This window comes from Carassius auratus, chromosome 11 (assembly GCF_003368295.1).
Source record: "Carassius auratus strain Wakin chromosome 11, ASM336829v1, whole genome shotgun sequence".
Taxonomy (NCBI): Eukaryota; Metazoa; Chordata; class Actinopteri; order Cypriniformes; family Cyprinidae; genus Carassius; species Carassius auratus.
Window position 1 is genome coordinate 15239026 of NC_039253.1, and position 21334 is coordinate 15260359.

The 21334-nt window shown below is 37.1% G+C and overlaps 1 protein-coding gene and 1 pseudogene across 1 annotated transcript; both read right to left on the minus strand.

Annotated features, from left to right (window-relative positions):
- Positions 1 to 347: 347 nt before the first annotated feature.
- Positions 348 to 16468, minus strand: grm6b (glutamate receptor, metabotropic 6b). Its single transcript, XM_026275635.1, has 12 exons — positions 16168 to 16468; positions 14401 to 15013; positions 9301 to 9517; positions 8816 to 8951; positions 8362 to 8516; positions 7869 to 8009; positions 7512 to 7712; positions 5971 to 6110; positions 5268 to 5891; positions 3066 to 3377; positions 1654 to 1903; positions 348 to 1560 (listed from the first exon to the last, which is right to left on the minus strand). The coding sequence occupies exons 2-11, from the start codon at positions 14959 to 14961 to the stop codon at positions 1664 to 1666; spliced, it is 2727 nt and encodes a 908-aa protein (XP_026131420.1). The 5' UTR covers positions 14962 to 15013; positions 16168 to 16468; the 3' UTR covers positions 348 to 1560; positions 1654 to 1663.
- Positions 16469 to 18051: 1583 nt separating this feature from the next.
- On the minus strand, positions 18052 to 19747 carry LOC113110600 (catechol O-methyltransferase B-like; annotated as a pseudogene).
- Positions 19748 to 21334: the final 1587 nt, after the last annotated feature.

A 21334-nucleotide genomic window follows, 5' to 3' on the forward strand; every position in this document is an offset into this window, starting at 1 on the left:
TTTTATCAATTTGCAAAAAAAATTCAGCTATTTCTAAACACCAAAATAGCATACTATAGCAAAAGAACTGGAAAAATCATACAGCGATCAATCAAATTGTGTAAACATGACAATGCTTTTCTGTCATTACATTTAATGTATATAAAAAGCATGTTTTCTCTCTTTTTGTTTGCCCAAAAATTGCTTTTAAAAAGGCCATGTGATGCTTTCATAGAGTAACAGAGGTTTCGGACAATCCCAAGAGTAATAGAACCATTGTATGTAATTTTGTTTTAAAACACTATGAACAAGAAACTCTCACAATCATACTGGTTTCTAAAGAGTAACATGATTTCTTCAATTTCCACTTAATTTTATCAAGATTTTATTAAATAATTTTTCCAACATGCATTCAATCAATAATTTTATTCCAGTTCTCTTTTATATCTCTTAAATGAAAACAAGACACCCACAAAATTCATCAAGGCTAACTAAGCCAACTTAGAACCTGAGTTTACAGTAACTGCATGGTCATCATTTAATATTAACTGCTTCTTGAAGTGATACAAGTAATTGAACTATAATGCATGCCCCCCCCCCCCACCCCAACCTTTAATAAGATACGAGTGACCCCAGCTGCATGTGACAATAAAAGGATCTCAGTCTCTAAAATCTTATGATTTTAATTTAAATTAACCAATAAATACTTATCAATAGAATATATTTGTTTTAAAAACAGTATCTCTTGGTAAGCTCAAGGAAACATAAAATCTCTTATCAAAACTTTGTTGTTTCATTACAGATTGTCTTTTTCTTGGTAATCAATAATTTTTAATAAATATGTTTAATAATACAGGATATTGCCTATGAGGACTGCGCACAAGACACTTAAAACATTTATTCTGAAATAAAGTTATGGCACATTTTTAAAAGCAAAGAGTTCAAAGAGTGTTCACTCCAGCTGTTGAAACACATTTGATCCCAACATTGTCTCTGTAGCTCTGACAGTCTCATTTGATATTTTATCATATGTATTTAGGATAAGGGAATAAGGATGGAGAAGACACTGAAACTGAACGTGCATCATTGATGTTTGCCCTAATTTAAGTCCGATTTCATTTGGACACATCAGATACAAACACTTAGTCCTTCAAAAAAGCTGGTGGAAGAAATTTCCTTTTTTTTTTTTTTTGCAGGGTGTCGGGGGGTTCTCCAAAGGGACGCTGTATGGACCTTCTTCATCACAAATTCATGAATCTATCATTTTAACTCAACAGATCATGCGGTGGTGACAAGGGAAATATTAACGGGAACAAATATTTTCAGTCTCAAGCTGATGTGAGAGTTCCCCATCACAAAGAATCCACTGATCCTCTAATTTCTGCACATATTGTACAATTCATTTACACATTATATTAGTGTTTTTCTCACCCAGACTCTTGTATTGCAGATATTTAAAAAAAAAATATCAGCGCATCCTCTGCCGATCCTCATCCATTAGTGGTTGCAAAATGAATGATTTAGCAAGCAACAGTTTGCCTTGACTGTTTCTCAGACTACTTCATTAGGATGTACACAGGCCTGAACACAGATAGCACATGTTATATTTCTGTTAATAAACAAATAAATATGTATATATTATAAAAAATAATATAAACCACATTTTTTTTTTACCTCTTGGTCTTTATTGGGCTCTATCTGGTTCAACTTTGCTCTCTCCGTTCTGCTTGTCGCTGGATTTCAGAGAGAGATGAGTGGAAACGGTGGCTGCCTGGACCACGGCTTTGAAGCTGCGCTTGCGCTTCTGAACATTCTGCTCTGGGTGGAAGACGATGACATAGACTTTGGGGATGTACAACATGCCCAGGGACACCGTGGCGCTCAAACTCATGGATACGGTCAGTGTGGTGGTCTGAATGAACATCTGGTTCAGGGTAGAAAAAAGATTAAGAGTAATATTTTAGCCTGGCCTCAGCCATGACCTATCACATGATGTAGATCAGCCATCAGGGCTTTAGCACTGAAATATCGCTGCACATTACACACACATATTTATATAAACTATGTTGACTGTCAGAATGCATTTCCTGGAAATCAGTATAATGACTATTAATCATGTAAGACAAAATGCTGAAATCAGCCACATGCAAATAATTCCATCAGTTTATGAAAAATTGTCCCACAAGAAGCTGTGATGGTACCCCCCCCCCATTAGAAATATAAAGATACGTAAAATATACTTCAAAATCTAAACTCATTTTGATAAAATGTAAGATAGCAGCACACAAATGACTGCAGCCTGCTGTAAGGTCTGTTATTTTATTCTTCCATGCTCTTCTTTTCATTTACAAGAAATGAAAAGACTTGAAGACCACCTGAGGGCCAAAAGCTTTGCGGTTGACCGGCCACTAAAAGTCCTCCCTATTAGTCAGAGAATACTTTCCATTTTTAAATCCCTGTGCTTTGTAAGCAAAACCATCCCCCCCAGGATGAATAGACGTGAAAAACTGAATGACTAAAGGCATGAAGTGTGGCTAGCACCTGAACAACTTTTAGGCCCACACAAAATAACACCACAATTAAATAGCAATTATGTTAACCTGATATTAGATACAGTTTTTTAGGTTTCTATTATCTGATTATGGCTGAAGCATTCACAAAAAAATGTTGCAGCATTATTAACTGAAACAGAATCGTCTAATCTAGTGAAATGCATGTCTAGACACTCTCAGGGTGAAGATCATATTTCTGTATGGCACTAGTGAACCTTCTAAACTAATATCACGGTAGCAAGACTCAGGATTTTATATGAATGACTACATCTAGGAACAGATTAAAAAACCTAAACATAAAGAGTCAAACAATAGTTAAATTATTGCAATGTATGTGACACATATATATACAGAAATATTAATTAAATTTAAATGTATACTAAGGGCTAATTTTAATGTATTTTTTACGTGGTAAAATAGGTAGTAATGGAAAAACAAAAAGTACAACTATTATTAACAATTTGGTTTTTTTGTATATAGTTTAAATTTGAAATCTAATAATCCATCTTAATCTATATTATATTAACAATTTACCTTTTCTGTGGATTGTGATGTGCCAAAAAATATGGGCACAAAGGCCAGCCAGATGATACAGGTGGTGTACATGGTGAAGCCGATGGGTTTGGCCTCGTTGAAGGTCTCAGGAACCCCTCTGCTCTTAATGGCATAGACTGTACATGTGACCATCAGTGCCATACTGTAGCTCAGACAGCCAATCAGAGACAGATCTGACATATCACATTTCAGGATCCCACGCGCATACTCAGGGTTGGGGGGACGTAGCTCATCAAAGTCGACAGTCGTGTGAGGGGGAACCACCCCAAACCAAATGAAAACACCCAGGAGCTGTGAGCAGAAAAGAAGTAGGAATAAATGTTTATACAAGATTAATGTCTGTAATGGTCCATGATATCTAAGTTAAAAGAATTCAACTCCTTGAGCATCTTTGTGAAGGAGACCATGCTTCTTAATGTTTCCTCAAAAAATATGCATTAACAACATTAATGGAACACCAAAAAAAGTGAAGAGCTTTCAGTGAAATTACTGCACCTCCATGCTACACTCAACATATTGCTTCATTAATTATTCAATGCACATGAAGTTCTCAGACAAAAATGTCTTTCGGGAACATAGAGTACAGTGACAACCCTGTAAATATCTTGGATAGCAGATACTCTGAACAAGAGTAAATTAAGCACAGATTATTATGCAAACAATTTAAATTAAAGGGGGGGTGAAATGCTATTTCATGCATACTGAGTTTTTTACACTGTTAAAGAGTTGGATTCCCATGCTAAACATGGACAAAGTTTCAAAAATTAAGTTGTACGTTTGAAGGAGTATTTCTGTTCCAAAAATACTACTTCCGGTTTGTCACAAGTTTCGGAACGTTTTTTTCGAGTATGGCTCTGTGTGACGTTAGATGGAGCGGAATTTCCTTAGATGGGTCCTTAGGGCACATCTGCCAGAAGAGCGCGCGCTCCCGTATAGCAGACCACTGAGAGCACAACAGACTTTACTGATCAGAGCGAGAGCGTCGCGAAATGTCCCAAAAGGAGTGTGTTTTTGGTTGCCAGGGCAAGACAACCCTGCACAGATTACCAAAAAATAAAAACAGCATTAAGGGACCAGTGGATGGAGTTTATTTTTACAGAGCATCAACGGAGTTGTGCAAGTGTTTGTGTTTGTTCCCTGCATTTCGAAGATGCTTGTTTTACAAACAAGGTCCAGTTTGACGCCGGATTTGCACATCGTTTATTTCTTAAGGATAATGCAGTCCCAACGAAAAAGGGTCACGATCGTGTGTTGGAACCGCATGCGGTGAGTAAAACTGCTTCAAATATCTCTGTGTTATTAACTTAGCTATCAGCGTGTAAGCACATCAAGTAAACAACATGCGATGTTGTCATCAAACTGCACTTTCCACATGTACAGCTTAAAAAAAAAAAAAAAAGACAAAGTGGAACTTAGTCATTTTCCAAAACCGCTAAGCAAATATTTACAGTTTCAGTACATACCACATAGAGACTGATTGCTGATGCTGCTCTTGTTCAATTTCAGCCTCTGGATCTGATTCTGGATCATAAATAAATGGCTGAATCTGACTGTTAGCCATGGTTTGTTTTGGTTGGTTTTGTCCTCACGGTAATGTCACAGCTTCCAGACGCGCTCAACGCAAAAGCCTACTGGCGCTCGTGATTCTTTAGCTCCGCCCACACGTCACGCCTCCAGCCACTCGTGTTTTTCCGGGAAAAATCGGTACAGACTATCTTTCTCTTATGAATATAATAAAACTAAAGACTTTTTGGAGTTATGAACGATGCAGCACTACTCTATAGGTACTCAAGATTAACATGATATTGAGTGAAAACGAGCATTTCACCCCCCCTTTAACATTGTAATATTATAGACCATTTTTTTATATGTTCATTATCATATAATTAAAATCATGCCTTACTATTAATAATAATAATTTTCCTTTTCAACAAACAAAATGGCAAAAAATCTGTTGAACACTTCTGAAATACCTCCAAAAATTAATTCATCATATATGGGAATATAATAATACTACATGTTATAAGATAATATATACAACTTTTTTTTGACTGAGGAAAACAATAGTTCACCTAATATGTTGCTCAAGGTCTGGTAACTTGCTTTGAATAAAAAAAAAAAATCTGCTAAATGAAGAAATGTAAATTTATCATATGTATATATATATTTATATACACACACCTGTACTGAGATCAAAATAAATGTGATGATCAGCTGGGATGAAGGGCTGATAAATTTAGGTGGTGTCACTGATTTCTTTCCCTGCTCAAAGATCCTGTAGATCCGATTTGTTTTGGTGAGCATGGCAGAATAACTGATGGACATGCCCAGCCCCAAAAACAACCTGCGAAATGCACAGACCACCTTGCTCGGCTCAGCGATCATGAGGAAGGTAATAAGATAGATGAGGAAGATGCCTGTCAGGAGAACATAGCTGAGCTCTCGGCCCGAAGCACGGACTATGGGAGTATCGTTAAAGCGGATGAAGGTGATGATGACTCCTGATGTAGCAAGAATGCCCAGCACTGCCAGAAATACTGGGATGATGGCCCACGGAGAGCTCCACTCCAGCTTGATGATGGGAGTGGGACGGCAGCCCGTGCGGTTAGGAGTGGGCCTCATGTCAAAAGGGCACATATCACAGTTAAACTCATCCAGGAGGTACTGATAGCCGTCACATAGCTCACAGTGCCAGCAGCACGGCACACCCTTCACCATCCTCTTCCTCTCCCCAGACTCGCAGGGAAAACTGCAAACCGAGTCCGGAACCAGTTTATCCCCTCCAGACCACTGCATTTCCTCAGCCTTACAGAAAGAGAGAGGGAAATTTCAAGAACATGCATTCAAAAATGTTGCAATCTACCAAGGAGCTTAACACGCTTACATTGAGTCGTAGGTGGTTGGTCCACTGGCCGATGATTTTGTATCCTGAGTTGGTGGTATTAGAAAGCTGGTACTGGAAGATATCGTAACGTCCTGGGGCATCACCATTTTCATTAAACATCACGCCTGTCCCAGCACTGCCTTCAGAGTAAACACAGGGTTTTGAAATTCAACATCACTACATATTACTTCAAATGCAATCATTTTAAACAAGAGAATAGAAACGACCTATTTCTAGGGCAGAAAATTGCACTAATGCGTAGAAATACATGTTTCGGCACACCCTTTGATTTTAAAGGAACACTCCACTTTTGAAAATAGACTCATTTTGCAACTCTCCTAGAGTTAAACAGTTGTGTTTTTTCCGTTTTCAAATGCATTCAGCTGATTTCCGGGTCTGGTGGTAGCACTTTTAGTTTAGCTTAGTATAGATCATTGAATCTGATGAATGACAAAAAGGGTTTCTGTATTTTTTCTATTTAAAACTTGAAACTTCCGTAATTTCATCGAGTACTAAGACAGACGAATAGATGAAAAGTTGCGATTTTCTAGGCCAAAATGGCTATGAACTATACTCTCATTCCGGCGTAATAATAAAGGAACTTTTCTACCACCTGAACGAGAGACTGGCTGAATTGGATTCGAAAACGGTAAAACTCAACTGTTTAACTCTAGGGGAGTTGCAAGATGAGCCTGTTTTCAAAAGTGGAGTGTTCCTTTAAAGTACAATTGTCATATGTAACTTTAAAAGTGACTTTCTGCTTACAAGAAAATATGGTGTTCTCAGATGTAATTCTGTGAAGACAAAGCAAACTCTATCTCACGTTCCTTTCGATTTATAAACTGCAAATCACAAGGGGCAAGGTCTCCACGCAGCGTTTTGTTCCCCTTAGGCTCTCAAAGCTGAAAAGATTTCCGTACAAGAGTGTGAGGATGTCCACTGTGCGTAAACTGAATAGCTGTGCTTTTCATAGAAATCTCTCAGGAGTGAGTAACGAAAAGAGAAGGGATTTTCACCAAATGATAGCACTGAGAAAGGAAATGTGCCTTGTGTTTGAAGAGACACTGCCCTAGGGAGAATGAAAGACAAGGAGAGAGACGAGTGGAGGGGGTGAAAACAAGTATGTGCGCTGCTGCATTGTGCATTAGTGGATCCCTTCAGGCTGGGATTGAATGCTGACCTCTCTCGCCCCACTCTGACTAACGCATGGGACTCACAGCCCTCCTCCTTGGAAACAGCAGCTTCGTTTCTGGCCTTTTTTCTCTCTCGTGGAAACTACACTGCACCAATTTTCACCTGTCAGTCTCACAGTGAAGTCTCAAACCTTTTGATTTGAGATTGTTTATTGTGTGTAATCCTCCTGGCAGATTCAAACAAAAGCGTTCCTCGGAAATAAAAGCTTACATTCAAATTCCTGTGATGTTCTTAAGTCTTGCACTTTATGAATACAAACCCATTACTGAAATTCGGACTGTTTCAAGGTCTCTTCACAATGTTTGGAATGGCTCACATGCTTCAGCTCTGTCCTTGAGAAGACTTACCATTAAAATTAACGGCACGGATGTAACTCAGCAGCATTCTTCCATTCACCGGGTCCATTTTGTCACAAACGCCCATCGAACCCGGACAGAGGTCAATGTGCATGCTATGGAGTGCGTGGGCCATGGCGTACACGGCATCGATCACAAACTGCACCTTCCCTTCCTGTTCGTATGCCGAATCCCGGCTGATTCGTTCCTCTCCTGAAAGACCGAAAGCAGCAAGACGGGAATCTAAAAGCTTTGTTTAGGGAATAATCAACTTAAATGTGCTTTACACATCTTAAAGGCATATGAACGTATGGTAATTCAAATACTATTGCATTTATGGGAGAAATTTGTTGGAAATGATTTCCTCACCTGTGCATTTCCTCAGCCCGCTGTTGCCTCGGATGCCAAGACGTGTCAGTTTGCATTTGAAGTCATCCTCCCAGAACTCAGCGAACCAGATGTTCCTCCTGTTGTTTTCCAGTGATCTTGTGGTGAAGTACTGGTCAAACCCTGAGAAACAGATTAAAGGGGTATGAAAAGATGAAACATTTGTGTAATCATTACAAAACCTTATGCTGTTATTTTATTACACATAAGCAGAATTTTTGTGTCGTCTCTGTCATTTTCAACTATAGTTGTATAGCAAAAGCTGCATAACTATTCTTAAAAAATGTTTTTTGTTTTACTTTCACAGAAAAAAAAACAGATATAGGTTTGGAATGACATGGATGATTACAGTATTTTTGGTTTAACTATCCTTACAAGTGTGAAAATGTTACCTAACACTGCATTTAGATGGATTTTCCTTTTTAATGAACAAGCCTTCATTGATTTTGCAATGGGCTGTGCTATCCTTTCATACCATCAATGGATGCCCGCTTGGGGAGGATAGTAACCGCACCCTCAGCCACATCTTCCAGGTTTAAAATGGGTGAGTTTTTTGCTCCCCAGCTATCAGATCCCACAAACAAAAAGTGACCTGTAAGATTGGCTTTTTTTGCTGCTTCCAGGACACGCCTACAATAAAAGAATACAGAAATATGAGACACCTCACAAAAGGCAGGTTTTTTAAAGATAAGGACAATCAGATCCATTATTGTTAGGAATCTGTTGATTACTGCTGATTTCAAAACCAAATAAATAAATCAATAATTTTAAGATTTACTCCACCCCAAAATAATGTTCATAATGTTACTGTTCTCATTGTATATGTATTGGTGGATAAATGCATTGCACACACACACACACACACACACACATATATATATTACTCCTGCCTCAGAGAGATTCAGAATTACTACTGAAAGACTGCTCACTTGATGTCATCTTCATTAGCGAAGATAATAACCCCTCTGGCATTGGATGTCTCCATTAGCCTTTTGATGATCTTGTCAAACTCTCCTGGTCTTGGCTCCCTAGGAATTTTAATAGACTGTGCGATGCAGAGACCTCCTGATTAAAAATATAACAGGATAGACCGTTTTGAAGGACTTGAAGGACATTAATAAAATAATTGATTGCAAGTTCTTTTAACTGAATATGACTTGCAGGTCAGTCTGTAGCATGTCTATCATTCCATCTAGGTGACTAATAACTTGTTTAGACAGAGAAAAGCACATGAAACCTTTATCCCCTGATCATTATCCTCTTTCCTCATCAAATACAACACCAGACGTGTTAAATCTTTGGATAGACTGTGATAAATTCCACTTTAATTATGGAAAATCCTGGTTTGGTAAATCTGGGTAAATTAAGCTACAATTTAAGCACACACACACACACATAATTCAGTTTTCTGTACCTGCTTCCCTGGATATCTGGATGAAAGCATCTACACCACTCTCTCCATAGTTGCCCTCGGATGCCAGAGTAGAAACATAGTTCCAGCCCATGGCTTTGACGATGTCTACCATCGCCTGGGCTTGGAAGGAATCAGGCGGCACGACTCGGGAGAAAAAGTCATAGCGATTGTTGTCACTAAGCTCAGGTGCTGTTGAAGCATAACTGATCTGAGGTATCTGTGAAATTGAAGATGCATAACACATCAGTGAGCAACAGGACTCACTTTACGCCCTTTTCACACACATGTAGCTGCTGCAAAAACATCTCTGATCTGTGAAACTGATTTTACTGGCTTTTGTAAATAGTTCAAATTCAATTACACATCAGAATAATGAACATTTTGCTGAAATGCATGTTTTGCTGTTTGTAACATTCTGTCCGTTTGCATGTTTGTTCATTAAGTGTTGGGGTTTTTTCAATATTTCTGTATGTCACTTTGCTGCACCAGTAGGTGACGACAAGTGACTGTCTTTTCAGTGAATCATTTACTCAACCGAAATTGTGCAAAACATTGAAGACATCCATACAGTAGGCAAAAACAATATGAGTAGTATGTCTGCATTCATTCATAAAAGAGTTGGCAAAAAGTCAGTGAAATTTCACTATCCCACAAGGCCATGGGAGAGGATTTGTGAATGGCACTAGAGCGACATAACAGATGCTGGTTGGTCACATAACAACACCAATATGATGGATACAGTATCTCCATATTACATTCATACCATATAGAACATGCTTCTTCAGCAGTTACAAGGTACTTATTCAAAATAATTGCCTACTCAAAGAGTATGCGATTTTGGATGAAGCTATTCGTGTTTCAGATAACAAAATATATGTCACTGAATCATTCACTTCACCAGCTTGTTCAAAAATACTAATTTGAAAAGTGGCCTGGAGACTATTTTCTATGGCAGAATGACAATGGACAACATATCTGGAAATACTAGGTCTAAGATACTGTCTACACACAAAAACAAAAGGGTGTAGAACAATTTCACTCTGTAATTGCTAGTAAATTTCCCATCATTTTATGAATTTTGCATAACACGTATTACAATAATCCTTGTTGTATTTACAGCTTTGAGTTACATTCTAGGCTGCCCTCTTGTTTATTGAACTGTTGTGTAAAAGAAATATCACACTCCTACATGATAAAGCTAATCATGTCTGAAGATAATCATATTCAGTAGACCAGCACGTTTGTTGTAGTAATATTGTCCTAGCAAGTATCATACAGCAAAACAACCCTAGCTTTACTGACAGTGTTTGCTGTGGCTCATAAAAAAATCATGGGGAAATACAGATGGCACGAGCTACCACGGTTAAAGCATTTGTTTGTAAAAAAAAAAAAAAAATGATGAGAAGATTAATTTACTGTTGTGCTAGTTTCTTAATGACGCAGCTGATGTCACTGGACTAGGCTTTGCACAGACTAATGTCTGCCGAGCCCGTGTGGCTTGATAAAAGGTTCTTTAAAGAAGCCGGCCAGTGGACTGTGAGGAAAAGGTGGATACAGAGAAGACTGGAGAAGGAGAGAAGAGGGAGAGGACCATTTGACAGATTATCTGGAAGGATTAGAGGGGTTTTAGTCAAATTATGTTAAGCACAGAGGGAGAGAGAGACAGATCAAGAGACAAGGTTGCCATTTCCCAGCCATAATCCATACAATATATTTAATTCTACTAGCTCACATACTAGGACAGATTTAAACCCCTCCCCCATCATACAACATATATATTACAGTCTGTGGATCAACACTGTTGAACACCCATGGCCATCCAGACACTTGTTACATCTTGCATGAGAAACAACAATATTCAAAGTTTGCAATGCGTTCCCCATCCAAATGCAATTCTAAAACATTTGAATGCAAATATACAAAGGAAAAAAGGTGATATAGGAGGTTGTTGCTGAAACATACAGATAATGATTTGTTATGCACCATAAACATTACAGCCTTCGAGCCTTTCCACACTTGAGTCATGTCAACATTAACAGCAATCACATGAAAACATTTCCTGGAAGTGTTTCAACATATGTTCCCTAAGCATTTATTCTTGTGAAAATATGAACATCTGCTTTATTTTGTCATGATCTGACCCTTAAAAGTGACTTCCACTGGTGGCCGGATATAACCCCAAATATTCAGCTTGATTCATCCAGATTAAATAATATTTCAGATAAAAAAAAAACATTCACTTAAAATACATTTTAGGTTGCCTGACCATTATTTTTATTATTGTTTTAGTATTTGATGCTCCTTGATTTATTACAGAAAAATTTCATAAAAAGCTTTTTTTTAAAGGAAATTCCAAATTATTATTTTAAAAGTAAACACACTGCAAGATAAAATCCAATTAAGGAAAAACAAAAAATCTTGAACTCATTCAATTTTTGTATGGCACTTAATTCAATTATACATAAACCTTTTTAAGGTCAAATATCATACCTACCATATGCATCAGATATAGAATGGTTAATGTATCTTTATCTATAGAAAGACATCTTGTGTTGTCATTAAAACAGCATTTTCTGGATTTGTGAATAATATTAATAAGAGAATGTGAGACCAAGAGACTACATGCCACCCATAAAGGCTGGCTATCTGTCCGTGTCAATCAATGTGCTAAAGGTCCACACTCATTCAGCTAAAGCGACAGAGCAGAAGCTGCTTGTAGCTGATAACAGGGCAGCTGCATTTTTGGGCTCATGTGCAATTTCCCATCAGGAGTCTGAGCTGGTGAGTGGGCTTTAATGGAGAGCGGATCCTCCGTAATGCTGTAGTTAATATCTGCCATCCTCAGTTCCTACTTACCAGAACTCAGTCAAGAACATGGACATAAACTGATATAAAGATCAGCATTTATAGAAAAAGATTCAAGATGGCGTTTTGATGGTTTCTACATTTTTAATCTCTGTGTGATTTAATAATTGTGGTATGTCCATACACACTGTCCATTTCAATGAACCTATTTAAAGTATTATATTATTAAATTATTAATTTTATTCATAAGACTTTAAGATTTTAATTGTATTTGACATTTTGCCCTAAACATTACGAATCCAATTAGCTGTTTGGTCAAAATTATAATTTCAATGATGGAAAAAAAACACTTGGCATTGCACACCAGGGTAAAACAGGGTACAATTTTTTTATAATATATAAAATATCACCATACTTCCCCAGATGGTTAATCACAGTACATTAAGATAATTGTTTTGCATTACAGGTTTTCTGAAATGTCATGTTAAAATAGGAAAATGAGGAAATGTATAAATATGCACTAATTTGCAAATCTGAATTCTTGTTTAATTTTGTTTACATATTAAAATTATAGGCTACAGAGAGGATTTTAGATATCAGTCCATATATCAGAAAATACTGTCAACAACCAGAAATCTGCTTTAGGGAATTAAAGTTAAAAACATATAAATCAGACAAATGATATATAAACAACTCCCTCTGTGGAGACAAATAAAACAATATAGATAACAAAATAACAAATAAAAGTAGTTTGGTGTATATAAGTGTTGTTAAATTGGAGATTTCTGGTTCAGTGAATGAGGGAGAAAAAAAGCTTGCTTTCATGATATGTATTGTAATTGAAAAATACAGAAGCAAATAGAAAACTTTTAATAAAATAAAAGCATTTCTGATGCAATAGAAGATTAAGAATGTTATCAAAGCAAAAAAAAAAAAGACTGTAGTGCTTTGCATTTCAGAGGAAATCCAGGTGACACTTTTTTTCTCCAGCACATATTTCTCAAGGTTCCTTTGTTATTTTTTTTTTCTTCAATCTCCTCTTTATCCAATATTATTGAAAGGCAAAAAAATTCAGATACAGTTGTTTTAGGATGTTCCAGTTCCAGAACGTATCACTAAAAATAATGAATTACCACAGCAAAATATGATTAGGATGCACAAATTCCAGGTATAATGTCCTGAGAAAAACCTAATGACTAAACTCTGACTAAGTCACTTTTTATGAATTGTTTATCTTCTCTGAAACTATGATGACTGAAAATGATTGCAGATAACTCCTGGCTGAGGTTATCAGCTTGTGCACACAGAAGCACACACAGCCGTGACCACAAAGAACACTAATGATTAAAATGAATAAATCAAAAAATCATAAAAAGTGGCAGAGGGTGGAATGAAATTGAATGTAGCTCAGGTTTAGGATTTGCAAGCTGAAAGATGATCTGAAAATGAGAAGGGATTTGAAATTAAATGACATGCACACAGCATATTTCACCTTTGTGGTTGTCAATGTTTGAAAGACACAGGTCAGTGGTGTGTGCAATACAAAACCACTTCAAGGAAAATCTGATGCACTCTCTCTCAGAACAAAATAAAGGAAGAATCTATATTGTTTAAGACGCTCTTGCTCAGAGGCCAGTGAGCTGAAACACAATCCAAACCTTTTAACACAATTAGTTATACTTCCTGTAGCACTAGCCCTATCTGCAGTGCTGCAGATTCCAGTCTTGCAGCAACACCATGCAAGAGCTCCTCACAGAACAGAAGGGAATCCAATGACAATGATTTCAAATACAAAACAAAGGCTCTTTTCTCGAAATGAGCTTTTTTTCTCATGCACTGTGTATGAATTCTTCACTTCAATTGCACCAAACTTTGCGGTTTTATTCCTATCTATATTCTGAAGGTTTTCACAGAAGGGTTTACTCATTATTACACCTGCCTGATTTTTTCTTTTACTTTTTATTCCTATAAGATGGTGTTATCTTTTTTTTTTTTTTTTTTTTGCCAATTGACAGTATGTTCTGATTTATCCAATGTTTAGATGTTTCAAATGAGTACATATTTAATTAGGCAACTCTTCATTTGCGGTACAAAAAAAAAAAAATCTGAAAATGTACAATAATACAAAACAATTGTCTTAATGAAATCTCAATAATAAGCTGCTAGGGAAAGTATGGTTATTTCTAATAGTATTTTTTCCCCCTGCCTTGAAGCCCTTCTGGAGCCTGAAACTGAAGGAATCAACATTAAAATGTAGTTCATTAAAATTAAGCTAGCTAAAAAGATCCCTCTCACCGCAAATAGACGAAGAACATTGGCCACCATTATGGACACTGAGCTGGCCGAAGCCCCGATGACCCCTACCACACGCTCCGGTTTTGGGATGATAGGTGGTTCTCCGTTGGAACATCGAACATCTGAGTTGTCCTTCTGGATGAGGGCCTGGACAAAGGTGAGGGACTGTTCCAGCGCATACGTATCCCTGGAGCACGTGTCCAGTATCCTGGCACCCAGAGTGATGTTAGGCAGCAGGTCAGGGTCGCTGTTGATCTGGTCCAGTGCATACAACATGGCCTCCATACGATGGATCCCCTTCTCCTTCTTAATTTCCCCACATGGAACACCAGCGGGGCCCCTGGAATGCACTGGGAAAAGGCCTCCCAGAGTGATGTCACCTTCGATCTTTATGGAATGAGGTTGGGTTTCTGAGGAGGCCCAGGTTTCTGGAGTAAATCCCATCATCACTATCCACATGACATGAACCAGTGACCCCACGTGTTGCCTGGGTGCCCTGCTGATCCTGCGGTGATGACATAGTGATGATGCGTGGTGCTGTGATGTCATAGTTGCGGCCATGCAAGTGGCTGGTTCTACTACAGCACAATACTTTCTTCTCTACCCGTGTCTCCTTTGAAGAAATGAGACAGAGAGTATACATGAAAATATGTATAAAACATACCTTGCAACAACATTACTTTGTAGATAGAATGTGTGAAAGTGCAGCTGAATATTTGACCTCTTGACCCACACTCACTGATATTATCAAAATAAATTAAAAACGTCTGAGGAAAACTTTCCAATTAAATATAATAAATGTAATTAAATAAAAAACTACAGTTTATAATATATACTTTATAAAGTAGAATCATTTAAAGAAAGATTTTTCAATTATATAAATGTTAGTTAACAGAGAATTGGAATAAGTATTTTGTTTCAAGATAAAGATAAATCATGATGCCTGTTTATATTAGTTCATTTATATTAATATAAAATTCAAATTTTTCCAGTCCACAACATAACTTTTATATTTACTGATTTTTATTGTTTTTTTTAAACCAAGGAGGCTTTTATTTCCATTTGTTACACCAGAAATATTCAATAAAGAATGAAAAATTTACCAAACAGCCTGGTCACAAATTCATATACCATGGCACATTGATATTGTACCATAATAAAATACAATGGTATTGCCATCATAGCAGTGGCCAAAGACATTTTGTAAGGGTGCATATTGTATTACATCCTAATTTAGTTACACATAAAAACCTACTACATATTCAAGGAAGTACAATAGTTTGTATAGGCCCATAGCAAATGCAGAGCATATAATGTCATTTTATAAATTCTTTAACATTTGATTGACCAAGTCTTCTTATTTTTATAATTATTCTTTAAAGTTATGTTTTAGCCCCAAGAGTCTCTCCTCTAGAAAATGAACTCACTTGCACGTCTTCGCACTCAGCAGACCGCTGAGAATAGAGGGCATGTATAGGCATGCATATTAATACTTTATGTTGATAAATACTTTAGCTGATACATATTCAGCAACAGGTGAGCGGAAAAGGTGCTATATTTGGATTGAAAGCAGAAGTTCCTGCGGGAAGACACTAATACACACGCGCGCGCGCGTTTGATTGAGTGTTGAAGGAAACAGAAGCACTAATCCCTCTTAATTATTTATCCCGTTACCTGAACAGACATCTTTAAAACATCGTAACATTTTACGTAAATGTATTGACACAACGATTTTTTTTATTTATTCGCTTCTTTAAAATTCCTCACCGACTGCTGCTGATGCCAGTGTGCGCCCATCTGGAACTGAAGTTTGATGGTTTTGAAGCACGACAGTAAACGTCCCCAGCATCCGAGTCTTCAGCTCTCATCTTAATATGCCCACAGGCTTCTCACACACAAAGACAATTTAAAGATTCTTTGGATTAAGACGAGATTTTACTATAGAAGGCATCCATAGCTTTAGTAAACTATAAAACGCGGGAAAAGGTGGAAATGCCCAAACATTCCACAACTGTGGTTCTACAAATCACTGTCAAATCCTTTAAAAGCCCCCTCACTCTGTCTCTTTCCCTTACTCTCTCTCTCTCTCTCTTTCACACACACACACACACCCACTCACTCACTCTCTCTTCCTTGCTCTCTCTCTCTCTCTCAGTGTGCACTAATGGACACAGATTGGGATTACCACATGCATGCATTTGAGAAGCATCTGAGAGAGCTGGACCCGTATATATTCTTAATGTGAACACTGCTGGATATAGATAGCTGCATTCAGTCCGTCTGCTTTTATGCAACAATCTGGTGCAAAACCCTCCTGGTCTCTTCATAACAATTTATATACCTTTTTTTACATTTTGGAAATTACTTCTATTATTTGTTTTTATTTTTATTTTTTATTATTATTTTATAAATATATATATATATTATGACAGATAATCTAGTTGACCTCACGGTCACGTGTGTTTTAATGGTAGTGTATAGCCTTACTCTTGTCCATAATACCACCATCACTGCATCACAAACACATGGCTGTATATGGGCTAATGGTTTTGACATCCCCACCAACACACTGACCGACTCATCCCTTTGGTCACTTTTTTCCTGGATATATTTTGCTTTATGTTATGAATGAATTATTCAAATACATTGATGTCATTTATATTCAACTTTAAAGCTAACCAGTGATCAAGTTACAAGTAGGCTATTCCCTGATCATTTAAAGTGCTTGTAATATTGTTTACTTATTAGTGTGCTTGTGGATGAATTGTGTTCAACTATGTGGCTATACTATCCGCATTTCATTACTTTATGAAATTATGCATTTTATTTAGGGATGTTTCATATATGATAAATCATAAGGTATATTTTAATGGGCTGCTGTATTTCATTTGGAATGCTATAAAAGATTTATAGCTGTCAATTCAACTTGTGGGATGTGAGTCAAATGACACACTGTAAAACATCAAATAAAATGGTCTGCTATATATTTATAGTCTTGTGTTTTAAGACAACACTCTCTAGTCATAAATAAGAAATTGTGAAAGAAAATGTGTTTTTAGAAATAGGAACAATAAAAGAAAAAAATGACTGTAAAATAGTAACAAAAATATTACCTTTAAAATGTAAATGAATAAAAAAATAAAATGAATGTTAAATAAAACATTTTAAAACTAAGAAAAAATCATACAATAATATGCACCAAATGTTTTGAAAACAAATTAGACAAAACTACAATCCATACAATGGTATTTTCAATCCACTGATAAATTCGTGTGTAAGTTCATAAACACAAAAAGGTCATTGTTTCAATTATTACAAAACGACCTTAAAATAACCCACAGAGCCCCCATGTTCTGCATGAATACAAAAAATGTGTATTACAAAGTCACTAGTATAAAATGGATTGATTCTGCAAATAACAGTTTCTGATTGAGCTGTAAGAGGGGTCTGGTCTAGACAAGACCACGTATTTCATTTATCCATTTGAAATGTGATCCTACCCTCTAGTGGTACAGAGTGGTAACAGCCTGTTGTTTGGCCTACTTGGAGTAATATGCAAAACTCTATACTCCATACCTCATGCTAATTCTCTTAGCACAAATTCTTAGCAAAAGTCCTCTTTTTAAGCATATGAATCATCTCTGTATATCTCTAGCCCAAAAACACAGACTTCTTCAAGCCATCCTCTGCCTTGGTGTACTCTAAATGGGATTTAAAATAACAGCTTTTATAGGAAGGGCTATTGCACACATATTCAAGATAGTCTGGTACTCCCGGACAAATCACATTATCAGCAAGCAGAACAGTGCCGTTCCTTAGCAGACCACAATCATACAAACAAAGAAGAAAGAGAGAGAAGAAAATAGAAGAGTAGAAAATGTTGGATATAGTGCCATACTCTACTGTTTGGGCTACAGGAAGAGACACCATAATATCTGAGAAATTGCAGTGGTCATCAAACACACCTCCATTAATTTTGTGTCAGGGAGGTAACGGTCCTTCCAGTGGTCCAGAAAAACAAAATCAAATGTTTCAATTCCAAAGTGCTCCTTCATGCGTGGGATCCAATCTTCAGACGCACCTTCTATGAGCTGGATCTGATGAAGTAATACATTAGCTCAAGGCACAATAAACAAGAAATGTTTCTTATCCTTTTAATATATAAGCTACAAACCTAATGCTCAGAGAGTAAATAAGGATTACTGTATTTAGACAATGTGTTTGTGGAAGAACAGGGCCCTTACTTTGTCTTCAAGACCTGCCCAGGCAATCACTTATCGGGCAACTGCAGCATAATCTGCATTGAACTCCAGTGTTATCAGACGAGCTCCAGGAGGAAGGAGTCGAGCGATGCACACCGTGGAGTATCCACATTATGTGCCCAACTCTAGGACCATCTCTGGGTTCAACTCACTCACCACCAGGATAGAGCCTGAGAATGTACACAAAAAAATATACATAAAAGACAGTTACTGGTTAAATCGCAAAGTTATAATCATCTTAGTAAAAGCTCCACAAATTACTGAATTTGAGTTGATTAAATACAAATATGCTGATTCCTATAGAAATTATTTTTAGTTTATATTTTTATAACATATTTTGAACATAAAATGGTATGCTGACATTTGGCCATTTATTTATTGTTCTGAAATTCTTGAAAATCATTTGACGAGATCAAATGTAAATGTAAAAACAGTGCTCTGACCTTTCTCATCTCCAACGTTCATAGCCCATTCGCTGTGTCGGCAGAAATGACCAATGGCCGAGATCACACTCTGAGGGTCACCTCGCGTTGCACGTTTCCTTACTGCTTTCAGCAGACGCTAGTCACAACAAAGAATAAAGAGGTCTGGTGATGACTTTGCTTACTTTATGGGCCTTAAAAGTCTAACACACTTAAACTTCCCTATTGTCCATAGTTGCAAATAATGAACAGATGTACATGTTATAATTTTGGTGATCGAAAGCTGTGATTAACCAGGACTGATTGAGTCACCTGTGGTCGAGTTGATCTGGTCAGAGTATCAAGAGCATGCTCAATGATGACATCGTGCCAGAGTAACGCCAGACTGCCATTGAACTGCACAGCAGTGGGGATGAGCCAGGAGTACAACACGTATAAAAGCAGTGTGGCCCCGACACACCACAGCACAGCAACACCAGCAACATACTAGAGCCAGACACAGATTTATACACCTTTATAATACATTCAAATCAGGTAATTAATTGAATTAAACAAATTGTCTTGTACAGGACAGATCTAGTGAACTAGCTTAATAAATAAATATATAAAATCTTTACTATTTTGATTTATCATTACAAACTGAATATCAGCACGACCATTCATTTGGGATAGGCAACATATTTTTTTGTGTCTTGAAAGAGTTTTCTGCTCACCAAGGCTGCATTTATGGGATCAAAAACACAGTAAAATTGTTAAATATTATTACAATTTAAAATAGCTATTTTGTATCTTAATATATAAAAAAATGTATTTAATCATGTGATGTCAAAACTGAATTTTCAGCAGCCATTAACCCAGCCTTCAACATCACATGATCCTTCTGAAATCATTTTAATAGGCTGATTTGATGATGAAGAAACATTTTCTAATTATTATCTACACTCACTGGCGACTTCATTAGGTACACCTTGCAAGTACCGGGTTGGACCTCCTTTTGCCTTCGGACCTGCCTTAATTCTTTGTGGCATAGATTTAACAAGGTGTTAGAAACATTCCTCAGAGATTCTGGTCCATATTGACATAATAGCATCACGCAGTTGCTGTAGATTTGTTGGCTGCACATCCATGATGCGAAGCTCCCCGTTCCACCACATCCCAAAGCTGCTCTATTGGATTGTGATCTGGTGACTGTGGAGGTCATTTAAGTAAGGTGAACTCGTTGTCCTGTTCAAGAAACCAGTCTGAGATGATTTGAGCTTTGTGAAATGGTGCATTATCCTGCTGGATGTAGCCATCAGAAGATGGGTACACTCTTGTCATAAAGGGATGGACAGGGTCAGCAACAATACTCAGGAAGGCGCTGGCTTTTAAATAATGCTCAATTTGTACTTAAGAAAATATCCCCCACACCATTACACCACCAGCAGCAGCCTGAACCGTTGAGACAAGGCAAGGTGGATCCATGCTTTCATGTTCTTTACGCCTAATTCTGACCCTACCCATCTGAATGTCACAGCAGATATCGAGACTCATCAGACCAGGCAACATTTTTCCAGTCTTCTATTGGCCAATTTTGGTGAGACTGTGTGAACTGTATCCTCTGTTTCCTGTTTCAAAGCTGACAGGAGCGCCACCCGGTGTGGTCTTCTGCTGCCGTAGCCCATCTGCTTCAGTGCTCGATGTGTTGTGCATTCAGAGATTATATTCTGCATATCTTGGTTGTAACGAATGGTTATTTGAGTTGCTGTTGCCTTTCTATCATCTCTAATAATTCTATCTATTCTATTCTATCATCTCTAATAATATTTTTGTGGTAAAAGCAATACAGTTTTGATGAATAGAAAGTTTTAAAGATCAGCATTTATTTTACAGTCCTTACTTTGATTTTAATTTAATGCATAATAGCTGAAAATGTTTCAATTAAAAAAAATCGTACTGACCCCAAACTTTTCAATAGTAATCTTCATCAAGCAATATTAAGAATTATGCTAACATAAGCCAGGGCTGATTTTTTTCCATCCCTGCAAGTTTTTTATGTGAGCCATGCTTCACTGAGGTTCTATAATGAACCTTTTAATGAAACTGTAAAACAATGTAACTATTAAAAAATGCAACTAAGCAAGATATTGTTGTGCATCCCTTGTGTCTGTGTAAATTAAGTGTTTTTCTAACATCTTTCAAGACAGCACACACACATACACCAATATATCCAATATGATTAGGCAGTATTACTCTGGTACAGCGCAGGTC

Bases quoted from the DNA above. Each gene is read 5' to 3' on its own strand.
- grm6b (XM_026275635.1), bottom strand. From the start codon at position 14,961: ATGGCCGCAACTATGACATCACAGCACCACGCATCATCACTATGTCAT. The intron at 9,518-14,400 runs GTGAGAGGGATC...TCAATTTCACAG, and splicing joins ATGTTCTTCGTCTATTTGCG to ATACCTCAGATCAGTTATGC. The intron at 8,952-9,300 runs GTACAGAAAACT...ATTTTTAATCAG, and splicing joins CCAGATATCCAGGGAAGCAG to GAGGTCTCTGCATCGCACAG.